General features: G+C 42.3%; 2 protein-coding genes across 2 annotated transcripts in view; both read right to left on the bottom strand.

Annotated features, from left to right (window-relative positions):
- Window positions 1–456: 456 nt before the first annotated feature.
- On the bottom strand, window positions 457–22,602 carry ret (ret proto-oncogene receptor tyrosine kinase). Its single transcript, XM_019882257.1, has 20 exons — window positions 22,252–22,602; window positions 13,403–13,648; window positions 12,896–13,189; window positions 11,806–12,044; window positions 11,533–11,728; window positions 11,243–11,442; window positions 9,064–9,346; window positions 8,737–8,859; window positions 8,477–8,587; window positions 8,236–8,349; window positions 5,245–5,489; window positions 5,016–5,163; window positions 4,380–4,487; window positions 4,089–4,303; window positions 3,878–4,000; window positions 3,721–3,791; window positions 3,474–3,611; window positions 3,254–3,353; window positions 2,196–2,343; window positions 457–1,397 (listed from the first exon to the last, which is right to left on the bottom strand). Exons 1-20 carry the CDS (start codon window positions 22,322–22,324, stop codon window positions 1,240–1,242), a joined length of 3,333 nt encoding a protein of 1,110 aa, XP_019737816.1. The 5' UTR covers window positions 22,325–22,602; the 3' UTR covers window positions 457–1,239.
- A 4,634-nt stretch (window positions 22,603–27,236) lies between these two features.
- LOC109523168 (heparan-alpha-glucosaminide N-acetyltransferase) overlaps window positions 27,237–27,802 on the bottom strand; it is a 29,927-nt gene continuing 29,361 nt past the window's right edge. Inside the window, exon 18 of the mRNA XM_019882133.1 lies at window positions 27,237–27,683. Coding sequence (XP_019737692.1) covers window positions 27,502–27,683 — 182 coding nt within the window. The 3' untranslated portion in view covers window positions 27,237–27,501. The remainder of the gene's footprint in view (window positions 27,684–27,802) is intronic.

Below are 27,802 nucleotides of genomic sequence, written 5' to 3'. Positions count from 1 at the left end.
TAATAACAAAAATATAATTTTGTACTTAAAAATATCAACAGAAAACGCACGATGTCAGTGTATTATTTACAGCAATTGTTTGTGGCTTCTAGCGGAAACGGACGTGCAACATTTCCAACAACGCATATTGACCAGGTTAAATTCCATCCCAGTACAGTACTGACTGGACTGATATTGTTTCACTTCCATTTTAGACAGCATTTAAATTTGACTGATTCAGATAAAGCCTTCACCAAACCTTTGAATTCGAATGGATTCGTCTGATTTATGTATTTCACATTCGGAAACAGAATGTGTTTTGAATTACATCACGTGGAATTACGAATCATGTCCTGCTGCATGGAGGAAGTACTAATAAGAATTACATAATCGCAGTGATGCAGTGAGGTTTTTTTTTTTTTTATTATAATCAACTCCACCCCAACCCTCAAAAGAAAATGCACCATGAATATATTGTACATTTGTATTGTTTATTAACTGTAACATAATTAAAGTAAAACAGCAATGATAGCACTCATTAGTTTACATACGTTTTCCATTTACGTTTGCTTTTACACCGAGAGAGAGAGAAAAAAAAAAAGACATTTTGTCCAACAATGAAAATGGCCACAATTTGCATTAAGTCATCAAACAAAGTCGGACTATTTTACTGACATTTTTCATGTAATTAAAAAAATAAAATAATAATAAAAGTAAGGAGTCATTTTAACCTCTGTTTGGAAATGTTTATGAAACATTGTGTAGGTAGAACAGAAAATTAGTCTTTGGACATAGAAAGGAGCGCAGTCCTCCAAGGTAGAAACTTTACATTTTTTTCGTCCACGCAGTTCCAGCTGTCTACAGCAGATGATGGTAAAGGTGTCCCCTTTAATTCCTGGGCTGGAACAGTATCTTCACAGTAGCACATGAATATTTGGAGGCTAGTGTTGAAGCGGCACAGGCACTTAAAAGACATTGACACTGACATACAATCTGGTACAACAGTCATGCAAGTGATACAACGTGGCCAACATGACTGTGAGGTAATAATTAACATACATAAGAGTTGAATGAAACATGGTCTACTTTGATCCAGCTAGTTTCGCAGCAAAAAAAAAAAAAAAGACCCCAATTTGAATACCCGTGCAACAGAAATAAAAGGGAACCAACTTTAGAATCAGATTATATATACACAGTCTTATGGAAATATACACGTCTACCAACACATCTTTTCTACAATGTGGATTTGTCTTGTCACATCTAGCTATCAGGCTTGTCCACGGTTTTTGCGGATGAAGGCAAAGCCATCCAGTTTGCATAAACACTATCATTGGCATATCTTGTAAAGACTGGATTAGTGGCATCATGTCTGTTGAGCGGTACCGGGCTCTTCTCGGGCCAGTTGGGGTATGACATGCCTAAAAATGAGAACACATCATTTTTCTGCACTCAGTGAAAGATAAGCAGCGTGCAGACAGCAAGGCTTTTAAATCAAACTCTGCAGTGGCTGGGGTGGGGGTCGGGGCGGGGAGGGGCATTGTTGGTGGGGAATTAAAGTTGTCAGTTATACCTTGATCACCATTATCAATGGTAAGTCTTTGTAATGCATCAAGGCATTGCTTAATATTGCATTAGCAACCTGAACATTCGGTTTATTCAAGTAACATCGCCAAAGAGTTGCACTCAAAAGCCTTACTGTGTCTCCATTCAGTAATCATTATTAGAGTAACAGCTACACATGGGGAAAAGCGAAGAAAATCTACGACAATCTGAAATTCAAACAACAAGTAGTGATTTGATTCGGCTAGGACCTGTTTCAAATGTCACCGGTTTTTGGTTTCAGTGGCAAAAAAGGAGGACTTTATGACTCCAAAAAAGGTAAAAAAAAAAAAATGTACAAATAAAAAAGTTAATGAAGGGGGAAGGGTGTTAAATAAATTAAAAGGATGAGTGCATTCAGTATTTGTAAATGTTTTTGGTCAGCGTTCCTGTACATTAGAAGCAGGTCCAAATAAAACAAAATGCAAGACCACATATAGCATTGTATTTCATGGAGCCTCTAATTTACGATGAAATGGTCAGGAATAATCGGCTAAAGGCATGCCCAGATCACAGTCTCACACACACTTGACTATAGAAAGCCAAACAGAACTTGCTAAAACAGAGGGCCTGTTTGCCCAGCTTCTAAAATCGAGTAAATGCATGGGAAATTCTACCATAGAGCTTGTTTTCAATCCATGTGGAGGGGAGGGTTCGAGGGATAGGGGCGTTATTACAGTCCACAAGTGGCGTGTCCTCTTCGGAGAGTGCGTCATCGTACAGTAGGGCGTCAGCAGGAGTGGACGCTGCCAGGTCCAGGTAATCCTGACAAAAGCAGATCAAGGTGTGATTAGACTGATTAGGTGGGGTGGACTGAGGTTTTTTTTTTTTTTTTTTTTTTAATCTCTCTGCATTAATTAAGCTACAACCCTGTTTGAACAAGACAGAATCCGGGCGCAGTGCTTTAACTGCATCTTTGCCAAGGCCACATTTTTTGTTATTCAAAAAACAAATGATAGGTTTTAAAGCTTATCGGTCAGACAAATGGAGCCTGAGGTTACATAACGTTGGACCAATAGCTTTTCTGCAATGTAGTTCTATATCACATGTGTCAAAGTCAAGGCCCGCGGGCCAGATCTGGCCCGCCACATCATTTTATGTGGCCCGCGAAAGCAAATCAATCATGTCAACTTCCATGATGCTTGCTGAAGTCTGAACCCAAATTCCAAATTTTCAAATGTAATCCACAATAACAGTCATTATTCTTGATTTCGGATTTTAAAAATAGTTATTCATCAATTTGTTGTGTGCTGTGTAAGTAATATGTGGAGGGGATTCAACATTTTAACGGTTTCCCAAAATTCATCACGGCCCTCCAAGGGAAACCGTAACTACAATGTGGCCTGCGACAAAAGCGAGTTTGACACCCCTGTTCTATATGAACAGTATAGGTGTGCAGTTTGCCTGAAAACATGAGTTTGCAATATTGTTTTCCTACCACATTCGTGCATTTAGTTTTACTTGTATAATTGATGTCATCGTAGATTTTTTTTTTAAGGCAAGAACTCGAAATGGACACAACAAGCCTCACTGCAAGGTAATAGAACCAGATCAGCAGTCAATCAGAGAAGAAAAGTAGTGCTCATAACGCAAAAGTCATTGTTAAATATCATAGGAATAATTGCACATTATTTGTGCTCTTGAAGGAGATTTGATTGGTAATGCTTCACCATACCCGACTTTTAACCATCATCTTTTCCAGTTCTTTGCTGATGTCAGAGAATGTTGGCCTCTTGTCTGATTCTTGTTTCCAGCATCGACCCATGAGGTTATACCTGCAGAGGAAAGATTTTTGCAGTTGTTTGCGCATTTATTTGGGGATTTTCCCAGCAGAGTGCATCGTGCGATGCCTTGCACTTGTCAGATGTTGCAAACTAACAAAGAGGAGAGCTCACATTTCCTCAGAGCAGTTCTCCGGTCTCTCCATCCTGTAGCCAGTCTTCAGCAGGTTAAATAGGCGTTCGGGTGCAATCCCTGGGTATGGATTACCTCCTAATGTCACAATTTCCCATAAGAGCACACCAAAGGACCAGCTGGAAGAAAGAAGAAACATTCTAGTAAACACCATTCAGCGTAATATCTTGGATAATGAAGCATTCAGAGTTATTTCTTCAAAAACTCAAACATGACGACTGTACTCACACGTCACTTTGTGTTGTGTAAATGTGATCAAACAGAGACTCTATCGCCATCCATTTAACAGGTATTCGACCCTTCCAAAAAAAAAAAAAAAAGATATCACAAGATTTGGATATGAATTCAAAGATGATGGGGAAATGTATGTTCTTTCTGTCTTCACCTTGCTCCTCTTAACATAAGAGTCCTCCTCATACACATCCCTGGAGAGGCCAAAGTCTGAGATTTTCATTTTCCTTCCCTCTGCTACGAGCACGTTTCGTGCTGCAAGGTCCCTGTGAACAAGCTGTTGGCCAAAAAAAAAAAAAAAATCAGAAAGCATCATCACAATATATCATGAAGATACACATGAAAAAAAAAAAGCCAAGTCAAACCTTCATTTCCGCTAAATACTGCATGCCTCTGGATATCTGCCATGCAAAAGAGATCAGGTCACCCATAGTGAGCGCCCTGTCGTCTGGGTTCTCTAAATAGCTGGAGTTTCGGTTGGCGTCCATTCCCATGAAGCTCGGGCCAACTTTCCGGCTCTCGCGAAGGAAGTTGCGAAGTGACCCAAACTTGGCATATTCCACGATCAGGTACAATGGACCTATTCAGAGGAAAAACAGTCTTTACACTCCATGCACAAAACCGGCTGTCACCGAGGAGCTTTGCTGAGGTCCTACCATCCTGGCTGCATGCTCCATACATCTTTATGACGTGAGGATGGTTCACTTGCTTGAGTAAAGTGAATTCGGACAACAGGTCCCGTAGCTCGCTGTGGGAGGCGTTTTCTATCATGGAGAATAACAAGGATTTTATATGAAGAAACCAACAATCAGCTCAGAGCATATCTTCAGATTGACATACTGGCCACAAGCATTAGGTACACGTCCAAATCCATTTTCAAATCCACTTATGTACCATCGTTACATAAAATAACCATAACATTAGGAACATCTCTCAGTATGATGCAGATTTCTTCTACGTCACTGCAAAATTAACCGTTACATGGACGTCTCTCTGACAGCGCGAGGGCGAGTGAGAGCTGTTTTGCTCCCCATCTGTTTGTTTTTAACTTTGCTTGTTTGTTAGTGAGAAGAATTTTGCAAAACCTCAACTGCCAAATTCCAAGGAAACTTGTGCACGTGTGGAACACGTTTGGAACATATATTACTTTCTTGTCTTGCAGTGAAAGTGAACTATTTTTCTTCTTATCCTTGTTCAAAGCATAAAGATGGTTTCGATAAGCATAATGAAATGTCTGATCGGTTTGTCATCCGATCTTTGAGTTGCATTTGCTGTGGTTTGATCGCGCTTACCTTTCAGCATTTTCACAGCCACAGTAGTGTAACCTGCTTTTCCTTTCAACCTGAATGCTGTTGCTTTGACAACTTTGCCAAACTCTCCCTCTCCCAAAGTCTTGCCGAGCACAAGGTTCTTACGAGGGAATTCCCATTTGGGATCCTCCTGTTGAAAGAAAATAAACATGATGTTCTACATGTCTAAAAGCCTCACCCACCAAAATGTGTAGTGTGAGAAGCAGCTCACGGGTATTTTGAAGGTGTCAGTCTCGATGGATTCCTGCGAGCCTCTTCGTAGGTTGTTAGCAGGGAAGCTGATAGGATAGGCCTGGGCTGGCCGGCGGAAAGTCATCTCAGCGGATGCTATTGGTGGCTTGGGCGAGTTCTTGTGGTAGCGGTGGAGGAAGTATGAAGAAAGGAGGATGGAAACGATGAAGGAGAGGAGCAGAACTGTGGCGATGACGGTCTTACACATGTCGTCGCAGAGCCCCTCTTTTTTGGGAGGGAGGAAACAGTAGAAAGATGGAATTAGTATTGACACGAAGCAGGATCTCATAATGACATTTTTAATACATTATGGCAATCTGCCAATTTTATCCTATGACAAAAAGAGAAAACATTTTAATTGTGCGTAATTTCAGTTACTCGAAGGAATGTCCAAATAACAAAATACAAAGATGATGACAATTTTCCTAGTCCACAAAACACGGATCAGAATGGTTGGGCAAATTCCCACGCACCCTCGGTGACATAACTGAGGATAAAAAGTTGGTCCACCTTTCCGCAGCCAGGACGATGGACCCTTCTTCCCACCATGCCTAAATAAACCTTATCAGGGAGGTTGAGGAAAGTGATCCCCCTGTAGTTGGGACTCACCCTCCGGTCACTCTTGAACCACCACCCTGTTCTGCCAATCCAGCGGCACTGTCCCTGATGTCCACGCGATGCTAGAAAGCCTTTAGGAACCCCGGGAGGATCACAACCAACTCCTGGGCCCTGCCACCAAGGAGCTTTTTAACTGACTTGGTGACTTCAATCCTCGACATAAGAGACCCTGCCTCAGAGTCTCCAGATTCTGCTTCCTCAAAGGAAGGCGTGTTGGTGGAATCGAGGAGGTCTTTGAAGTATGACCTCCACTGACTTACATCCCTGAGTTGAGCACCACTGTACCCAGTGTTGATGGTGCACTGCTTCGCCTTCATGAGACACCAGATGGTTGACCAGAATTTCTTCAAAGACATTAGGAAGTTTTTCTCCATGGCCATGCCAAACTCCTCCTATGACTGCCAAAAGCTGCATTCTACTTTGCCAACCAGTACCCATCAGTTGCCCAAAAGTCCCACTAGGACTCCTTCTTTAGCTTGACAGCATCCCTTGTTGCTGGTGTCCACCAATGGGTTCGGGGATTGCCACCACGACAGGCATCGACCACCTTACCACCACAGCTCCAGTCAGCTGATCCAAAAATGGAGGAGCAGAACATGGTTCACTCCGACTCAATGTCCCCTGCCTCCCCGCGGACTTGGGTGAAGTTCTACCGGAGGTGGGAGTTCAAACTCCTTTTGACAGCGGACTCCATCAGATGTTCCCAGCTGACCCTCACAATACATTTGGGTCTGTCACCATTCGAGCCAACAAAAACAAGGTGGTGATTGGTTGACAGCTCCACCCTTCTCTTCACTCAAATGTCCAAAACAATACACCCGCAAGTCTGTTGACACAACCGAAAAGTCAATCATTGAACCATGTCCTAGAGTGTCGTGGTACGAAGTACATATTGGGATACCCTTATACTATACAATAAGACTGGTACCAGAGCCCAAGCGGTGTGTTGCCTGATTACATTGAGTCGAAGTCCCTCCACCTCACATACCAGATCAGGCTCTTTCCCTGCCAGTGATTTGATGTTCCACAGGATTGGACCGTACGGTCCATACCTTCAGCCACTGCCCAACTGGCACTGCACCCGACCACCTTGGCCCTTCTCAAAGGTGGTGAGCCCACAGGAAGGAAGACCCATGTTGCCTTTTTGGGCTGTGCCATCGAGCCCCACCTCCAGGCCTGGCTCGAGGGGCGTTGATGGGGCAGTGACCCGCATCCGGGCAAGGCACGGGTATATGCATAGGTGCTATTCATTATGTGGTTTCTGAGCCCTGCTTTGTCTGATCCCTCACCTGGGATTTGTTTGCGCTAGGTGACCCTACCAGAGCCGAAAGCCCCCAACAATGTAGCTCCTCAGATCACTGGGACACACAAAGCCCTCAACCATGATAAGGTGACGGCTCAAGGAGATGAAAGCACTTATTTTTTCATTCATATTTATCAGTCCTTATTATGCTGCCAGGTGTGTCCTTATCCTTAGGCAAACACAGACAATTGCTTTGGGATTTCCACAGGCTCTCAACTGTTTCATAAAAAGTGATAAAAAAAATAAATATTAAATAATCAACAGTATCGTTCGTTTCAGTCTTAGTTCACGATTTTAAAACCAAATCAAAAAGGCTCAAACTGTCGTGATCGTTTCGATTGCCCGCCTCCCTAGAAAATCAAGCCTGTTGCTGTTTTGTTGTTTGTTTGAAGAAAATGAAAAGTGGTTTGAAACACCTGACCCTCCTGCCTCTTCTCACTAAGTAAAGCCATGTGTCTTCCAGTCACATGGAATAGTTTGAGTGAGTAGCCCGACCTTACTTAAACAAGAGTATGTAACACATTTCTTAACTCCTACCACTCAATACTGATATATTATTATGATTATCAGCATATAATAACTGGGAAAGGAATGCCCCACCCCCCATCAAATTGGCCCTGTAGTGTGTCTCTCCTTCACTGTATCTAAAGGGAATGAAAGAAGTCGCTTCCATTGGCCGGGAAGTCAAAGTGGACTGTGTTCATGCCCACAATGGGACAAACCCTCATTTTTAACTGCGCTTGTGCGTCAAAACAAAGTTGGACCCTGAAATAGGTCTCTGAATGTGCATAACTGAAAACAGAAAGCTCTGCTCTTGCTTGGAGCAGTAGCGCTGCTGTCCGTGTCAGCCAATGCAGATGCAGTAGTGATGAAGTGGTTGAGTGACATGAATATAAAAGCAGTGGAAATCATAAACTATATTGAATATGGATTCTTGTTCTTATCAATTACAATAAAAGAGAAGATTCACTTTTCAGAGTTTCCAGCATTCATGAGTGATTTATTCACTCAATTTAAATATGAGTTGCAATTAGTTATCTGACACCTCACCCTCAATATCTTCCTTTTCACAGAAACATCTCTCCGTCAAGCAGTAACAGGTCCCGTAGCCAGCCTGGATGCCGTTCCTCAGTCCAAGTTCGTGACCTCCGGTGACGGTTTGCTCTTCACATCCATGCACGCACACACACAAAACATGCATATAGACACACGCGCACGGAGTCACCATTGTGAAAGCAACAGTTAGAATCTGCCATGACTTTAACCCAAAATTAATGATATCAGAACTTACTTGTACAGTCTTGCGGGCATATTGATGTATCTTTGCTTTCAATTGCATCGCAAAAGCTATCTGGACATGTGCGCAGGTCTGGGGAACAAGTTGAGTAGTTTTCCGCAATTCCTGGAATAATAATCATATTTATGTTTTTGATATTGAATTAGCTTAGTGTGGGGAACCTCCCATGTTTGGATCCCCAGGAACAATGTTTCTTAGTGCTTAAAAAAAAAAAAAAAAAAAAAAAAAAAAACGACTGTGTACTTTTAAACGACCTTTTTCAGTGCCTTGCCTCCACTGGCATCTCCCCGTAGTCGCGCCCAGGCCTCTGGTGGACTCACAGTCTCCTCTATGTCGGTTTTCTGCGCAAGACACGAACTGCTGACTGTCCTGGTTTACTGCATAAAACAGGCACAAAACATAGTCCACTAAATGGAACGGGAAGAGAAAAGCAACGTTAAAAATTACACAGTACTTCATTCTAAACGTTGGAAAAAAAAAAGCAGGACTGAGATGAAATGCCGTGCTGATAAACTCAGCTCAAGAACTGACTTGACATTTATAAACATTGCATTGATGAGAGCATTTTCCTGGTATTCCACCTTCAGTATCCAGAATGATTTGGATCTGAGTGCTGGCTTCCGACTGTGCGTGGGCCGTCTGAGCTACAATCATGTACTGTAGATCCTGGCACTCGGGTCTTCGCAGAGGCTCAGAGTCGTTCACGTAGAGGAGTGCCCACATTTCATCGGGTGCCTGGGTGATACTTATGGCTGCATAGCAGGACAGCTCGTCAGCAGAGATGTTCTTATCAGGAACCTTCAGCTGGTATGTGACACTGAAGCCATCAAACTGCTGGCAGTTTTCCACACAAACTCTGCCAACCTGAGAAGAGCCGAAAGAGGATTTGATGTCACTTTCATGTGTCCTGTGATTGCCCGGTGACCAGTCCAGGGTGTCCCTGAAAAGTAGCTTGTCTAGCTTTCAGATCACCAATATTGCTAAGGAGAATAAGATGTACAGCAATTGGATGGATGGATGGCATATTCCGATGGTTGCTGTAGAGCAGGGGTGGCCATTACGTCGATCGCAATTGACCGGTAGATCGCAGACTGGTCCCAAGTCGATCGCGAGGGGTGTAGAGGAGAAAAACAAACAAATAACCATTTGTGTGTCTTTGTGCATGTGAGTAATATACTTTTTGTGTGAATGTACACTGCACCCTCATCATCCTATCAGTCTCATTTTCACAAAAAGTATTAAAAAAATAAAATAAAATAAAGCAGGTAATTCGTTAACCTACGGTGGCGCGTGACATGCGTCACCGGAAGTTGTTAGCGCTCAGCAGTCTGCAATTGCAGCTTCTGATCAGCGCTGTTGCGCTATATCTTTTATCGTGATCATTATTCTCATTCAGAGTTTGTTTCGTGTACAATTCACCAAGAGCACGGGCAAAGAATAGGAAACCAGAGGGCCGAGGGAGGCACTTTAAAACGTGTGAGCTACGATAGTTAACAGGCTGCAAAAGTGCGTCGCCTGCCTCCGTGTCAGGCTGTCGTTCATCCTGGCGTGCGTGTGTATGTGCGTGCGCGGTAACGGGTCGATCGCGTGAGGTTGGTTGATCGAAAAGTCGATCTTCGGTCCAAAAAGTTTGGGCATCCCTGCTGGAGAGTCAGCAACAGGCAGGCTTGACAAGAGGTAGCGATTTGTCACTGATAAAGCTCTGTCACTTTGATAAAATATCTACAAAATACGTGGCATGTGTTTTTTTTTCAGGTAAGGCAGACAGCCAGATTGTTACCCACTCAACTAAATAGCGTTTTTGGATTCATCACAATTGTGTACTGAGCAATTTTGATATGTCCCATTTGCTGAGGTTAAGTCTTATGAAATACATTTTGCGAATTAAGTGTAATGCGGTATGGCTTCACTGTACTTTTGGCGTTCGGTTCAGCAATCAGACATCTCTAAGCGAAACCATGTCGCAAGAACGACACAACACAGTAATACATGCACCAAATATTGGGTATCACGTACTAAAACAACAGCATTTATAAAATTATGTATTCCAAATCGTTCTTCCCGGGCCTGCGTGGGTTTTCTCCGGGTACTCTGGTTTCCTCCCACATTCCAAAAACATGCATGGCAGGCTGATTGAACACTCTAAATTGTCCCTAGGTGTGCGTGTGAGCGCGGATGGTTGTTCGTCTATGTGTGCCCTGCGATTGGCTGGCAACCGGTTCAGGGTGTCCCCCGCCGACTGCCCGAAGACAGCTGGGATAGGCTCCACCACCCCCCATGACCCTTGTGAGGATAAAGCGAATCGGAAATTGGATGGATGGATGTATTCCAAATATTCACATGATAATACTAAAATAAGTTCGCTTGTGTGATCCAATGACATTTTTGACAACTTGCTTTGACGATCTCCCCTTCACCTGAATTTAGTCTAGTCATAAAAATGTGTTCTCTCGAAAGGAAACCACCAGGGTTTTGGGTACCTTCGTTGACAAAATACTTGATTGATCAGGGTTTTAAAAAACTGGAAAAATTGGGCATCTGCAACAATCAATCACCACAGCTAAACTCAAACCTCAAAGATTATCTTGAGTTAGTGGATCGATCTAAATTTCCCATAATCCTCCAACAAAATAAAAAACGCCGCATGACAATTTTGCCAGGGTAGGTTGGCCTTGTGTTTCAAAATGAGCCCACATTGACCAAACGGATAAAGTCTGACTTAGAATCTGCCCACATCAACTGACAGCTGAATTTGAGTACCTGAGCATAAATCGAAGCTCTACGCATAAGCGTGAAGATATGTGTGATGTTCTCAAAGCGGATATGGACGGGTAAGATGGTGACGTTGAAGTGAAGCAACACAGTCGCATCTAGACCGGGGTAGGCCGTGTCATTGACCAGGTAGTCCAGCTGCACGTTGCGATTCTCTGTCACAAGCAGGTTCCTCTTCAGGATCAGCTCTAAAAGGGAGGCACAGCAGGTTTTCTTCTCAAAGATCTCTTTAAAAAAAAAAAAAAAAAACAAGAGATACAGTTGATGGGATTACTCACGATAGTGATGAATGGTTTCTCTGACGCCGTTACGAGCAGCTTTCCTTTCACTGAAGCTGCGTTTCACATCAAATGTTTCCTTTGTCCAGTTGTCAGCTTTGAGCAAGGTTTCATCATACCTATTGTGACTCTGGTCTGTGGAATAGACGGAGGTCAAGTCCCTGTCAAAAACTGACAAAGTGCCATAAGTACCACCCTGGAAAGAGACAGATGAGATGAATCGGCATTTCTATGAAGACAATTTCAGATCCAGTCTTCTGTTTGTTTTCTTACTTTGGTCCGATTGAAGCTGATGACAATATCTGCTGCGTCTGTTCCATTCACATATGGTGCGTTATCGTCCTCGTCATTGACAAAAACATCCAGAGGGGTGTCCAGCGTGGTGATGGCAGCCTCTGTGCTAACTGTGCAAACCAGCACGAGTCTATAACGTTCGCACTCTTCTCGGTCTAACGGGGCGGTCACAACCATTTCGGAGGTGTTCTGATTCACAGCGAAGGGTGCAGGCGTCTCTGTTAGGACAAGAGCAAAAACAAGGCAGCTTTATTTACATCAAGCACATTTCATGCGCCGGGCAACTCAATGTGCTTCACACAAGAAAAGATGCAACTTTGAATAAGGATTTACAAACACAACAGTTCAGAGGAAATATATGCCACTGTTTATACAAAATGCTAAACTGAGGATATCTGTGATGACGTCAGAGTCCGTTAGATTGTTTCAGGATATAGTCTAAGCCACCAACATGGTGCGAGTGGTGGGCACCGGGTTACTCCCAAAGATCGCATGAGTCACTGCGGCCCGTTCTTAAAAAAACTTATGTGATGTACTTGTTGAAGTGTTCAATTGAGTACAAGTACGATGTTAAATACTACACGATACGTTTTTGGTTCAACATTTTTAAGAGTGAGAGTCACAGAGTAGCAGTTGAAAGCAGAAGTTTAATACTGGCTGTAATGCGCGTCACTTCCCAGAGCGTGAAGTGAGAAATAAATGGCCACGAGCATTTGAGGTCCTCTGCACGTTAAGATAAAAGAAGTGCAGAGCCGTGGAAACATGGCATCCTCCACTGCCTAAAATGTGTTTTAAATTGCTAAAAATACTAACAATGAAGTTCCATGATTCTTTTGGGGTTGCTTTTATTAATGGTTTTTGCTATAGATTCGATCTTGCTTTCGAGGCACTTCATGCATGTGTAGTGTCGAAATGATAATGTTGCTATTGTGCCAACACTTTCGATACATAGGAATAAAGTTTTGCTGATTGATATTTGTCTCGTACCTTTTTAAATCAACGTCCATCATGATTGTGCGAAATAATGAACATGACTTCTGTCTTCTCGTGGATAAATATAATGAATTACCTGATTCCACACTGTAAGAGATGGTGTAGTTGGGGCACACGTTGCGTCTCGTGAGTCTTCGCAGCTGCATTACGGCCCCGGGGAATCGGTTCTCCATGATGTGTGGTTTGGAGATGTCTCGGTGAGGGAAGCATAGCTCTTTCATATCTGTCTGTGCACATTGTGGCATCGTGGCATTAACAAAGTCCAGGATGATCCGAGGGTTATTTCTACTGATGCACCAGGACTTCTTGGTGAACTTAGGTTGTACCATAACAGAGAGGGACAACTTCTTCACAGACCATGAAGGTTTATCTGATGAGATGCAGAGAGAGAGAGAGAGAGAGAGAGAGAGAGAGAGAAAACAGAGACATTTTAATCTCTAACAGACCTCTTCCTGATGATGGAACTTCTTTATCTGTATGGGAAGAGTGTAGCCAATCTAATTGAATCATAATGTAGAGGATACCTGACAGCATCACTACAATAGGCTCCTACATCAACGTGAAATGCTTGTATGCCACTCACATAGCGAGGCAAAGTCATTTTCGTCCAGGGTTTTGTTCAAGGACAGCACTCCGGTGTTGGTGTCCATGTTAAACCAAGAGATGTAGGCGGGCCGCTTCGGCGAGCTGGACCAGCACAGGTAGAAGTGCGGCTTCTCGAACTCGCTATCCAGCATGGCGTGGACCTGGAGGACCCAGCTCCCTGCTGTCTGGCCAACATAAATGGTCTCCTTGTACTCATTTTGAGGGAAGTACAATCCTTTAGCCCCTAGTTAACACACACAATGATAATAGTCTGTTTAGAAAATAAGAGCGACATGATATACATATACAGTGTATAAATGCACACACACACACACGCACACACACGCACGCACACACACACACACACACACACACACACACATATTTTTTTTTCCCCCCCCCCCCCCCACCTTCTCGTCCACTCAGTTAGCAGAAATTGAAAGGAGGGCTCAAATGACACTTAGGCAGCTCTTTTAATGAATTTCTCATGTGGTCGATAATCATGTGGTTCCCGATTGTCCTTGTATTCACCTTGAGATGTTTAAATTACACCAGATCACATGATGCAGAGGAGAAATGAATCATGAGGAGAGGAAGGGGGTGGTATATGTGCTTGTAAGGCTAATCCGTATAGGAGCTGCATCGCATCAGCTATATGTTTTCACAGGAAAATTGAGATGCGAGTGTTCGTCCTGTAATTACATCCCTGCTATGATCCCCTTTGACGACAGTGGGCGACCATTTAGGGAGCGCGCTAATGTCATTAGCAGACAACAAAACTAGATTTTCTATTTCTGTTGGTGCAATTCAGGCCTCAGCTCTGGTTTCAGACATTGATTTAATTTCACAGGACTTGGATGACAGGAGGCTGGATTGATGGATGAAATGTTCCTTCCTGAAAGATTATGATTCACTCAGGGTGGCTGCAACCATTTTTTGTTAAAAGTGTTCCTGCAGAAAACAAAAAAAAACAAACAAACAAACAAAAAGCACTCTTGCTTGTTTCTCCTGTGGGACAACTTTTAATAATTTGATTTCAGTCAATTTGATTTGATTACTGCAGAAAATATTTTTCAGTGACAGTCAGTGTATGATCAAAATGTGAGCACCCACAAAAAAAAAAAAACCACAATAAAATACTAAGTCAACTAAAATACAGTCGTTTGTTGCATATGCAGTGACAGTCAGACGACAGTGGCAAATACTTTTAATTCATTGCAATGTTTAAACATTATATTAAAAAGTGACCCGAGACAAAATGATTGATTGAAACAGTGAAAAAGACAATCTTAAATTTGTTGTCTGAATAATTAAAAGCCGCTTGCTGAGCGTGCTTTTCATGTTTCTCTCTTTTAGAAGGATTTTTGCTGTCAATTTACGAAGATAATTTTGGATAAACGTAATTTCAATTTGGCAACGGTGCTTGCGGTTGGAGGCAATGTTGGGGAAAGACACGGGTGCAGAAAAAAAGGCCGGCCTCTAATGATAACCAATTATAGCCTTTAGAGGGCACTATTATCTTGGTAAGCGAGACCCATGCTTGTCTTCGTGGAAAGCGATCAAATGAATCAGCAAACACAATGACAATAATGAATGACAATGATTTACTTCGAGACATAACGATAACAGAAATATCATATTAAATGGAATATCAGCTCTTCAAATAAGCAACTAGTTGCAAACCAGATGGGAGCAAAACAAATGTTGGCTTGAAGCCACCGTGGTTATGCAACACAACTTGTTCATATCAGTCAAAATTCAATTTCTCTCCAGGACCGAAGCCAATGGAAAGCAGGAAATCAGACTTAATTGAATGGATCGAGCTGACCTCTGCGGGCAAATAATATCTTTGGTTTGTAAAAATATCATGACTCATTACCTAACCCCCCTGCAATGATGCAAAAGTGACATTTCAGTTCCTCAAACCATGCAGGGTTTATAGTACATAACACAGCAAATAATGCTCTTCCAATAATTGGAATATCACAGTAAATTATTCCCGGAACAGCATTAGCCTGTTTTATCAAAGCAAATATTACCTCGACAAGCCGATCCTATTCAACCATCAAACTGTCATAAAAGCTGTTTCTGAGCTGCACCTGCCACATACACGTAATCTCTTCAAAAGGAGGCGTGTGTAATTTTGCAGACAGATGCTTTTGGAACGAGAGGTCTCTTGCATTCCCTCATGTTTGCAAGAGCTATTTTCTACCTCTGAGTGGATGTGAAAAACACTAGAAAAACAGCCACGGTGACGGCACACTCTTTGCTTGACCTTGGTGCTTTGCCAGGCGGTAATAATGACCCGCGTGTCCATTTTGCCTCGTATATTATCTGCGGAAGGACAAAGGGGACAGAGGCTTGTGACAATATCTGTGAGATGCATCACAAACCAAAGTCTGTCTAGAGGTGCTGCTTGGGTGGGACGCCCTTTTCTGTTGTCCCAGACAAAGACGGGAACTCAATTAGCTCAATGCACGCGCCGACTGATAGATTTACCAGCAATGAGCTCATGTGCTTGCTCACAGTGCAAATCTCAAGGAAATAATAGCGAGAGCCGCACACAACATCACAATTCGCAGAAAGCGAGCAGCGTCTCTGATACGGTCCATGTTATTCAACCGCTCCTGCTGGGGCGATGTGAGCACAGAGGCCTGTGTTTGCCAAGGTCAACATGCACTGCACGTGTCCTTGGAAACGACCCATTGGAAAGGCAGCAGTGCAATCAATAACCGTACTAATCAACAGTGATGCTGATTGTTTTCCTCTTATGAGACAGACATGGAGCTGAAGGCGGCACGTGTGAAATCATCCCACGACACACATAATTGACCGGCTCCATTATTAGTTTGCGAGCATGCACGGGCACGGCAATACAAAACGTAATCCTTTGAAGCTTCATGCACATCAAATGTGTGCAATCATGATCCATTCTACAGTTCAATAAAATAAACATCACGTTTACACCAAAATCATCAGCTATCATGACAACACAACTTCTTATTATGCAACAGTTCTGGGACCTGCTCACCGCCAGGATTTCCATCAGCTCAAAAGTTCCATGTAATTCCACTTATGAAAGCCATTATTGATCATAACATTTTAAAGTGTCTCCTATACCATATGCAATATCGTTTCATCATATCCACGCAGAAGACCTTTATCGAATAAAGCCCGTGCTTTCAAAGCAAGAAGGTGTTTGTATGAAATAAAGTCATTTCCCGTAAACAAGGGCGGCATGATGATATATCTGATCACTTTCCAGCAAAAGCTAATCAGGTAGCTTACTGTGCTGCATACCTTAACATAATAATCCATTACACCACAATGTAATCCAATTAGCTCAGAGGGAAGAGAAGAGCACAAGATCCAATGTACCATGTTCATCAGTCATCAACAAATCTAATAGGACATCTCCTTAGGGGTTAGCTGCAAGTACAAATTAAGTTTTAAGAACTCCCAGGGGTGCGTCAGAAGGAGCGGGTCGGTCACGTGACGCAGGCTTCAAGTCAGTCTCCTGCTTTGAGAGTACATCTCATCACAGCGGCAGTGATTAGGCAGCTGAGCCTGATGACGATTTTACCTCCAATTTTAGATATAAAGGACTGTGCAATCTCATAGGGTGTTTTTGTTTTGTTTTTTTTAAACAAGGATTGAATAGAATGTCGCAGTAGAGACCTTACAGTGATCAAAATTGAAAATAAAAGTGTTTTGTTAATGTTTATTAGTTTATAAGGAAACAGGCCACCTGCTTGTTCAAACTGGCAGGCATATATTGACATTGATACAGTGATTAAAACGTTGAAAATGAGTAATAAATGTAAATAATAAAACCATAGCTTTATCTGGCTAGTGATCAACGTTTGGCCAACCCTGTAAACATTTTTGAATAACCTGCTAACAAACTGTAAAATGACTGATAAAACAAAAAAGCTAATTGTGGCCTATAAGGTTTTCAAAGCATATTGAAACATTTAATTCCCATTGCAATATTGCTAATACACATCAAGAATGCATATTTGACAATGCATTTTGAATTTTCAATGATTGCTTGATATGAAACTTTCAGTGCCTTAAACAGCACTACTTTGTAGTTCCCATTTCTACAGCTGTTCACTTCTGCATCATCTTCTACAAGGAATCTTGGGTGGAGTTTGCATGTTCTCCACATGCTTGAATTGGCGTTCACCGGGTACTCAGACTTCCTCACACATTCCAAAAACATCTTTCTTAAATTATTTGAAGACTCTAAATCGGGGATGGGCAACTTAAGTGCTGGAGGGGCCCACAATTTGTCATCAGTGCTACTGGGGTGCCACATTGGACCATGCACTTCTGAACCAGATGTATGACAAAAACGCTATTTTAAAGATCGACAAAATAATGTGCATATCGTATGCACAAAATATTTGCTCCGAATATATTTCATTTGCAATAATACACTTTTCAAAGTGTGTACTGTATATCAAGTTCCACAGTCCTAACACAACAACAAAGAGTTTGAAGCAAAGAACAAAATGAGCACTTTTTTTCTGGTGCAAAGGACTCTCTAAAAGTTATCATTTAAGGATGGCACAAAACTACTGAACAATAAACCAACATTAAGTGCAACTCATTTTATACATTTTTTTCCCCCACAAAAATGAACTAACTCAAGATTTTAACATTATTGAGGTACTATGTTTGTCCTGCATCTCATTCCAAATGCACAAAAAATTATTCGGCCTGCTCACATTACAATATATGAAAGAATACAGTAAAACCCAAGATGTTTCTGCCATCTAGTGGTGATTGGTGATATTATGACTTAAAACTACATTTGATTCTTGCCTAGCCGCTGATTTGCATATTTATCAATAGTTTCCTTTTTTTTTTCTTTCAATGTTATTTTTGGATTTTTCCCTTTTTTCTGAGATTCTCCCTCCATTCCACATTTCCACCCGTTTTTCAGGAAAAATGGGTTTTGAAGATTTTTTTTTTTTTGGAGTCCACTCACAGTGTCCTTGCGACCCACCAGTTGCCAATCACTGGGAAAAACATTTTTTTTTTTTTGGTCTGTGTGTGTCCTGGCCATCAATTCAGTCCATACGCTACCTCTTGTTCTTAGTCAGCTGGGATGAGCTCCAGCACACCCGTGACCCTAGTGAGGTTAAGCAGTATGGAAAATGATTTGATGGATGGGTTTAATGTGGAATCCAAAATGGTGAACGGTACACTAATGAAATAAGAATTTACTACTATGCCTCCCATGTGGATCTGTGGTCGTCACACGTCCCATGAGGACACAGATGTCCTTCTTTGTTTCGCTCCTAGTTGTAAATACTATGTCAAACACGCTGGGTACCACTAGGGAACTGGAGAATAACTTGTCAGGATCTGTGTGAAACAAAAGGGCCAAATTCCCAAGGGGCAAAATTTCAATCAACGTCTCTTTGTCTTTTCACCGCAGCAAATTCAATTCTAACCACGCATGAGGAGGAAGCATGACCCATAACGGGTCATGCACAGAGCTGGGGAAGCCTCCATACAGTTAAGAAGAGGATGTTAAACCTCCCAGCAGTAACAGGAACATTACTTCCTACAGATTCTAGTTGGATGTACATTTTGTTGCGTTTCCTGGAACGTGTTATTGATTATTATCATTGGACCCCGTGGAAAGTCTTAAATCGGAATAGAAAGAACCGTTTCGTAAACCATCAAATAACTACATTTGCTAATAGGAATAAGCTCTTAGTGCATTATCACCTGAGCATGAGTCAAGAAAAGATGAACAACCTAATAAACAAATACATACGAGTACCTGCATGTAGAATTAGGAGGAACACACGTTGATATAAAAAATATGGAAGAGACACACTCTTCCCCAAATAATTTCTCGCAGCATGTTTTCAAATTGTATTAAAAGAAGCGGAGTGACAAGACTAGAGACAAATTGACAAGATTGATGACGCTTCCACATTGGCAACGCAAAACAGAAGCTTTACTAAACCATGTAATGTAATAAGGAGCTAAATCAAATAGCGGCATGCACCAAATGAGATTTATTGGTTTGGTGCCGCTAAAAGAGAAAGATGTTGATGAAAACGATACAAGCTAGACTGGGGAGCTTCGAGAGATGTTGTGGCCGACTCTGGCATGGGCAAGACATGGCTGGAGGTTACCACTAGGTTAAGGTTACCAAAGGGGAAAGGGGGTCAAAGGTAGCGAAAAACGGTCACGGTGGTAGATAAACGGCTCGATGCTTTCATGTGAAAACATCTGTGGCTCTCCTCACGGAGGTGATGGATTACGTTTGAATGTCCGCTACTCAGAGGATTCCAAAAAAAAAAAAAAAAAGGCTGTCGTGAGGTTTGTGTGGTTCCAGCTAAGCTTGCAAATGATTCGTTTGGCCTTCATCAATTATTAGTCGAGAAAACCATTAAGACAAATCATTAGCTTCTTACAATTTTAAGAAAGCCTTTTATGCACTAAAAATGTTTCCCAACAACAATTTTTAGATCTTTGACCTTCCTAAAGGTGTAGGCTGCGGCTGCTATTCGCCACCAAGCGTTAATTGCCCATTTCCTCAGATTCATCAGCTCAGCAAAAAAAAAACACTTCACCTATCCGTAACACACAACCTGGAGTGCGGGGGATGGAAACCGCTGCTGAATACATTCGAGAAATGTTTCAAACAATAAAGACCCACAAATAAGGAGGACTCGATTCAGTTTTCCTCTGACATCATTCGTGCATGAAACATACACAAGGGTGACATGCATCATTTATATTGAATTCAATAAAAAATATTTTTCTTGTCACGCAGATGAGTTAAGGTCACCAAAATATAAGTATTCGAACCTCATTTATATATATTCTACATCGGGAACTTTAACAAGGGGTCGGCGTCACGTCATTGTCATTAAGGGGTTGAGGGAACAATGAAATCAATGTGATGCGTCATTTCGGCAACTGATAACAAAGTGAGCGCTGTGTTCAGATCATATTTTCCCAAAGAAAACAAATAGGCGGTGTTTGCCCGGAGATGTGAGCAGCTGCTCCACACCTGCCTGCTGCTCACCTCCTTTCCTCTTTCAGCCTGCTTAGCTCTTTTGTTGCCACAATCAGCCAGGTGAAGAGATAAAATGGGGTGTCTTTCCGTACCCACCTAATTACGATCACGCCCTTCGCTTTCTCAGTCAAACCAAAGCAACAGCCGAGATTTAAAAAAAAAAAATGCCTTCAAGTGCAGAATACATGTAAGGCGGAATCGGTCCAATGCGCATGAAATGTGATGCAAACTAACATCAGTCAGCTTTTGTGCGCCTTGAGAACCCCGTAAAGCGGCTGTCAACATGAAAAATAATCAGAGGACATTACACGAGGCCATGCCACCTGAAAAATGATCAGGAATCAATTTAACAACCCTGAAAGAAGAAAGGTACTCTCGGGTAATGGGTTTACTGCTCAATCTACTTTTGCCGATACCAACGAGCGATGACAATTCGTATGAGCACGGCCGTCTCATCTTTTGATTGAAATGACGGAAGTGCTCCAAGTATCAAGTACAACTTTATTGTCAAATGTGCTTGTATGTGCAACATACAACACAGATGAAATTTCTTCCCTCTCAAGACAACATAAAACAAGAGGAGCCGCTGCGGGTGCCTGCGCAAGCATTCAGACACGTGGCTCTTACCCTTACACATTAAATGAGAACAGTGGAGTTGGCTTTTTCTTTGAATCGATGACAGCTTCCACCTATGGCAATACTTTTTACAAGATGGCTTGGTGTGACGCTGGGAGTTTTTGACCATTCAACATGAACTACAGTTACAAATGTTGGCCGGTCTGACAATCTCCATTCTAATATCTCCCCCCCAAAAAATTGCTGTTTCACACCAAACTCTTCCAAGCATGCCTTGATGGGCCTGACTTTGTGCGATGGGGCGCAGTCACTGAGAAAACACGCCTTCACAAAACTGAAAGCAAAATGTCTGACTCAAGACTCAATGTGAGCGAGGGGTTCACGCCCAGCCCACACCGAGTGAGCCATTAAACCTTTAAGATGTTCACTTCAATACATCTGTCCACAGAATATACTTTGCAGCCCCACAAAGATATCCACGCTCCTGAACTATGAGCCCAACTTTAAATATAGACCACTTAGAATGACCGTGTTGGTACAGTTGGGCTGTGGGATTGTGAATGGGATTATGATATTATGATATATGGCTGTATTCACTCGACCGTTACACCAACATGCCATAACTCACATAACATGAGATACACACCATGTCTATATCACCGAACACACTAAGCAATGTTAGGGCTTGGGAAAAACAACTATCGCGTGCTATATAAAAGCTAAAACGATATTTCGTTTAGAGTTGATTGAGTGATTGATTCAACTATTTTAAACATGCAGTTAAAAAAAAAAACAACAAAAAACAACAACAACATGAAATATATACATTAAGGTGTGGTTGAAAGTAGGAAATAATCTAATCCTACTCCTTTACCATGACCCTAAAAAATAGATTGTCCAGCAAGGAGTGTAATCTAAAATACATATACAATAATATATGCATAATTTCCACATATAGAGCCCAAATATATATGGATACACTCCCCTTTCAGCCCCTACCTTGTACCCCATACACATTTGATTCAGTTTGTAATCTTTCTTTGTAACTATCAAGCGTATTTTTAAACAAAACGTCCTGCTACATTCCTCCCAGGGCGAGGAATGCACGACTCATAACAAAATAAATGAATGCATTACTTTTTCATAGTAATGCCCATCTTTCAGCCATAAACTTTTTCCATCTTATGAAAAAAAAAACGAGTAGTGATGCTGATTCTTACCTCTCAGCAGCATCCACAGCAGCAGCAGCAGCGAAGCGCCGTTTCCCCGTGAGAAACCACAACTTGACCCCATCTTCGCCAACCATAAGTAAAAGTTGATGCATGCAAATGCAATTGGCACACTCGACGGAACTCTCAAAAGCGACAACGAGAAAGAAAGTACAGGTAGTGCGCGTGTCCCGCGTGAGCTCCACTCCGAGTCGTCCGCGTCCCGAGGATCCAGCTGCGCGGTGCGTGCGCGTGCAGGCTCCGAGTGGCTGCTGGAGCCGAGAGGCGGACTGGCTGCGCGGGGCGTTGGGGGTAGGGGGGAGGGCGACGACTTGTCCGCTGATGGGGTGCGCGCGGCTCTGCCTCATTGCCCACGCTGCTTCCGCAGCGGCAGACGGCTACGCAACTACAGGAAATTTAAGAGCGTAATTTAACAGAGGGTCAGTCATCTCATTAACACGCTGCAGGGAGGAAATCAGGATCAATAACTATTACATGCGGTATAGATATTATTCAAGGTGTAGTGAAAATGTGCCAAGGGGTAAATTGCCATACCATTTTTTAAAAATTAAATGTTTATAGCCATCTTTTTGTTTAATTTCCATTCCTAAACTAATGCGAATCCGAAATTGAATTCAGTGGGTGTGTCAAATTTGTGAAAATTCACTAGAAATATGTAGATTGATTGGCCACACCGTGCTCACTCAAATAAGATCCAACAAAAATTGATAGCCGATGCCCCAATGTATGATTTACAGCGTTGTCACGGGTCTGTTGCTTTGAATTTAGCGTTCATTGCATCACATAAGGTCACGTGGAGCCCTTAGTGGGCAGGGTCCTCCACACTTGGTGGATTTGGGAGAATTTTGTTGGCCTCTTAGGTCACTGCATTCTGCTGAGTGGCCTTTACTTAATGTCCCTCACACACGATTATAAACTAAAGGCAGTTGAGACTGATATGAAATACACTTCCTTGTGGGATGAGGGCTGCTTCTTCAGTGGAAAAGAATGTTGAAAAGCAGATGTTCCAGTAATACTACATTCAAAAAATTGATTTGTATTTTTGCTTGAACTTTATAATGTTAAATGAATTTCTGTATTTAATATGCGAAAGTAAATGCATGCAATTTCGGTGAACCACTAATCCGCATTAGGGCCACAGGTGAACTAGCAGATTGCAAACCGCAAAGCGGTTGAGTTGACAGTTGAAATAATCATGAAACTGAAACCAGTCCTGAAATGTAGACGTACTGTAGTTCCAAATACAAATGGAAAATCCATTCATAAACATTCGAACGAAACCTAACAAACATCCTCATTAGTCAGACTCATCATCTAAAGCAGGGGTCCCCAACCGCCGGTCCGCGGACCGGTACCGGTCCGCGGACCGGTACCGGTCCGCGGACCGGTACCGGTCCGCGGACCGGTACCGGTCCGCGGACCGGTACCGGTCCGCGGACCGGTACCGGTCCGCGGACCGGTACCGGTCCGCGGACCGGCGGTTGGGGACCCCTGATCTAAAGGGCAATTCTGGAGTATGTAAACCGATTTGCCGGGAGTGCATTTTTCGTTGGCCCGTTCTTTGCATATGTCATGTGACAACTAAACCCAAAATAACTGTGAGATTATGGCCCAAACGTGGGTCACTCCTTGAATTTTTATCTGGAAGATGACTGTTTTAAAATACAACTACTCACAAAAAGTTCGGAATATTGGGCCTTTGGGTGAAATTTCAGGACGAGCCGAAAATGCATTCAAACCTTCAGAGATTAACTTCATGTGACCGTCTCTAACCGTTTAAATGCACATGTCCAACTGTTAAATGTTTCAGTTGCTTCATGGCAAAATTCACAATTCACATTTTGACATCACGAGACCAAGACGACACCTAACAATGGATCAACAGTGTCTTGCCATTGTGATGCTTCAAACATGACGTCCTCAGATGGAAGTGGCCACTGACCTTACAGTGTAATCAGTAGGTTGCAAGAGAGACAACGAGCAACTGGAAGAGTCACAGAAAAATGTAGAAGTTGACGTCCTTTGGCCACATCCCATGCTGATGACCGCTACATTGTGAACAATGCCCTGAGAACCTGATGATAAATGCCCCCCACCCTCCCCCACCAATGACAGCTGGGATAGGCTGCAGCACACATGTGAACCTTATGAGGGACAGAAAATGGATAGTTGGACAACTCACCATGATACTGAATGAGTTTGTTTGAATTAGTGGGATGCTCTGCGTTGAGCCGGTCCCATCTTGGGGCAATGGAAGACACCGACACCCAAAGTGTATTATTTACGTCCAGTTTACTACTCTGTAATTTACTTTTGGATCGCAGTCTTTGCAAGAATTTCGCTTTGCAGTGAAAGGATGTCGGAAATGGAAACGTGGTATTCAATTTTAAGCAATCTTGGAGAAGACTTCATTCTTATTCTCATTTGCGAGCTTGTTGGCACATATCAGGCAAAGGGTGTTTGGTGAGTAAGAATTCCTTTCAACAATCAAGCACTATCTTAAGTCGGACTCCTGATATTGTCTCTTAAAGATCTCATTCCACTATTAATTAAAAAAAAAAAAAGAAGATATATATATATATATATATATATATATTTTGACAATATAATTTGGATTGGAGATGAGGTTGCCTTTTTCCAAGCTAGTTTTGTTGGTCATAGTGATTTTCCCTTTAGCGCAAAAGAAATATTCAATCTGTCAATAGGTTTTGTTCCAATTGGGTGGCCGTTCTCCTTAATATAAAATACAAACCAACTTTCCTCTGATTGGTTACTTCCTGCTATGTGAGTGTCTTGTGGCCACCATGTCTCTTCGTTGTGTCGGCTCCATTGAAATTCCAACCTCCTCTCTGACCATGTCAATCAAAATTAAGCATTGATAGTAACATCTTTTGGATGCATTCTTGTATTGTATGCCAGTAGTACAAGAGGTCATCACACTGTGGCAAGTCAGAGGAAATAACAACTTGCTAAATGCTGTCTTTAGGCTTGGTGGGAAACAGTGTGGAACCTTTTCCTGCTCAGGAGTGTGTGAGGGTGAAGGCTCCGTTAAAGTGTGTGACTGGAAAGTGTGGAGTGATGCAGTGCTGCTGCTGCCTTAGGGCAGGACACCAGTCAGTCACACAGTGTTTACTTTTGCAAGCAATGTCTACTTGCAGCACTGGATGGAACTCACAAGAACGCGAGCTTCACGTAACATTTAATAGTCCTCTATTCTTATTTTATTTATTCATGTATTTATTTATGTATTTATTTATTAATGATTTTTTTGGGGGTGATTAAACACATCAAATGGCATAGAAAACACGGAGGCGGTCATACACGCAGAAACAAAACTGTCCATTTGTGTAGGATTTCATCATGCGGAATCATAGTCGGGACCTGCTGAGACTCATTCGTATTTTAATATGTATATTTACAGCCAACGGGAGGACATATACATCCTGTTCTCTCTATCAAGGGACGTAGAAGAGCATTATGTGATATAGGAGTCAGAGATGGCACATTAGAACATTGGATCTGGGATAAAGTTTCCACATGACAGACTATAGCTGTCTTGAGACATATAGATGTAACAAGAATCAATAGGGGAAAGGGAGTGTTGGCGTTTCAGACATGCTATGTCAGACCGCAAATGTGTCGAAGAAGCGTCTTATTTAATGCTAGCGTGGCAGCACATTTGGCTGCATCTTATTTCAATATTTACTCTCTGAAAAGCACAAAACTTCATCAGCATCATATGCTTGCAGTTCATCGTGACATGCGAAGTGTTCTTCATTCGCAATTCTTCATCCTCATTCACAAAAAGTTCTTAAACTTCAACCTGGTTGAAAGAAATTGCGTTCCCTTTTATTTTCTTCCCAGTCGGAACAATTGACGATGCAATGCATTTGCAATGCCGGCAGAGTACCGGTAGTTTGGGAAAAGGCTAATGGACTCGAGTCTTAGTTAAGAACCCAGCGTGTGCCCACTGGGATCGGAACAACCGGCAGAACCACGTCGCCATATTTATTATTAAAGCACTGCTGGGGAGGCGCTCATCTGTGCAACCGCGGTACTTAACGTCAGGCATTCAACTAGGTTGAATTTAACCAGTAACCAGGGAAAAAGATAAGTGACATAATGGTTAGGGAGTAGTAAAAATGAACCTTGTTTATGCACGTTGATCGATTTGTATTTTGAGGGAACACAGTCGGTGCTGAACAAAGGCATTGGGGAATAGCTTTCATCAGTTAATAATCAACCAGAGGCCGGATGTTATTTGTTTAAAAAAAGAAAAAAACATCAGTTGGACAATTGCATGAGTCCAACTTTGTGGGAACAATTTCGGGAAGGCTCTTTTCTGTTCACTCATAAAGGAGGCATGGATGGATGAGCGTAGTGTGGAAGAACCTGATAGTCTGTCGGTGTCCTGATGTTCCAACACATTTCCTCATATCGCGTATGCGGGGGCTCAGTGCTGGCTTTGTTGGTGTCCACTGATATATTGCATTTCATTTCCTCGATTCTTCAAAAGGAGGAGCGTGAGCCGTGAGGTGTCGATCCCATTAATGTGAGTTGTGCATCTTGACCCCGATTAAAGTATTGTCACTCACACAGCAGGTGGCACACCCACACAAACGCCGGCGCACATAGAAAAAGAGGAGTGGCCATGGCAACGGACCGTAATGGCCGTGACCTGGTCTCTGGTGGAATCACTTGGTCTAATTTGTTAAGTACCGCCTATTTGATTTAATCACTGTAATTAATTCACAAAACAAGTGACTTACCATTCTTGCACTTAAGAGGAGCTCCAATATATAAGAATGATTCACAATGGAATCATTTCTAAGGACGTGGAACCATGCGTGGTAATTTAAACGATCCACGGCTCACGGGCGTCAGGGATTTTGTTGAATTATGATGAAATACTGTATAATGAAAGACATATTTTGCTGATGTAGCACTAAATATAATGGTAACAACTACTAAAAAGGTACTGAAATAACTGAGTTTAACCATTAATTATCAAGTTACTGATTCAAGTCAATAAGTGCCTGAAAAGTCTTGCTGTTTTTAATTTGACAAAGCCTTTAGCAGAATGTGTTTGGTACATTTAGACAACAGTGAAATATCAAAATAATTATGTACACAAGCTTGGATAACCGCCATTATAGACAAGCATAGCTCAAGATTTGACTTGCAGAGATCGGAAGAAAATCGAGAATTCAACAAACTGTAAAGGCATCAGAACAAATTGGTTCAAATTTTGAGGAAGAATTTCTTCCTGTACAGCATGTAGGCAATGATTACCCACAATGCAGTTCCCCACAGGCTTTGGAAGAGCCACTCCCAGTGGCTTCCCTGGAAACGCATCTCCCAGCTGAACGGGAAGTAGAAACCCAGGAGAGAGTGTCCGACGTACACCAAGATGGAGTTCATTCCTGAGGAGGAGAGCGGTGGAGGCATACATTCATGTACAGCCTTACGTGCTTTAAAAGGGAAATGCACTATTTATTTCTTTTTGGGAATGCCATGATCCTTTAAGGGTGGGGGGGGGGGG

Source organism: Hippocampus comes, unplaced genomic scaffold (assembly GCF_001891065.2).
Source record: "Hippocampus comes isolate QL1 unplaced genomic scaffold, H_comes_QL1_v1.1 scaffold36, whole genome shotgun sequence".
Taxonomy (NCBI): domain Eukaryota; kingdom Metazoa; phylum Chordata; class Actinopteri; order Syngnathiformes; family Syngnathidae; genus Hippocampus; species Hippocampus comes.
This window is presented reverse-complemented; position numbering and strand designations above follow the sequence as displayed.

Excerpts from the sequence above, each read along its gene's own strand:
- ret (XM_019882257.1), bottom strand. The coding sequence starts at position 22,324 with ATGGGGTCAAGTTGTGGTTTCTCACGGGGAAACGGCGCTTCGCTGCTG. Across the intron at positions 13,649-22,251 it reads GCTGTGGATGCTGCTGAGAG|GGGCTAAAGGATTGTACTTC; the intron begins GTAAGAATCAGC and ends TGTGTTAACTAG. Across the intron at positions 11,729-11,805 it reads TCAGCTTCAATCGGACCAAA|GGTGGTACTTATGGCACTTT; the intron begins GTAAGAAAACAA and ends GTCTCTTTCCAG.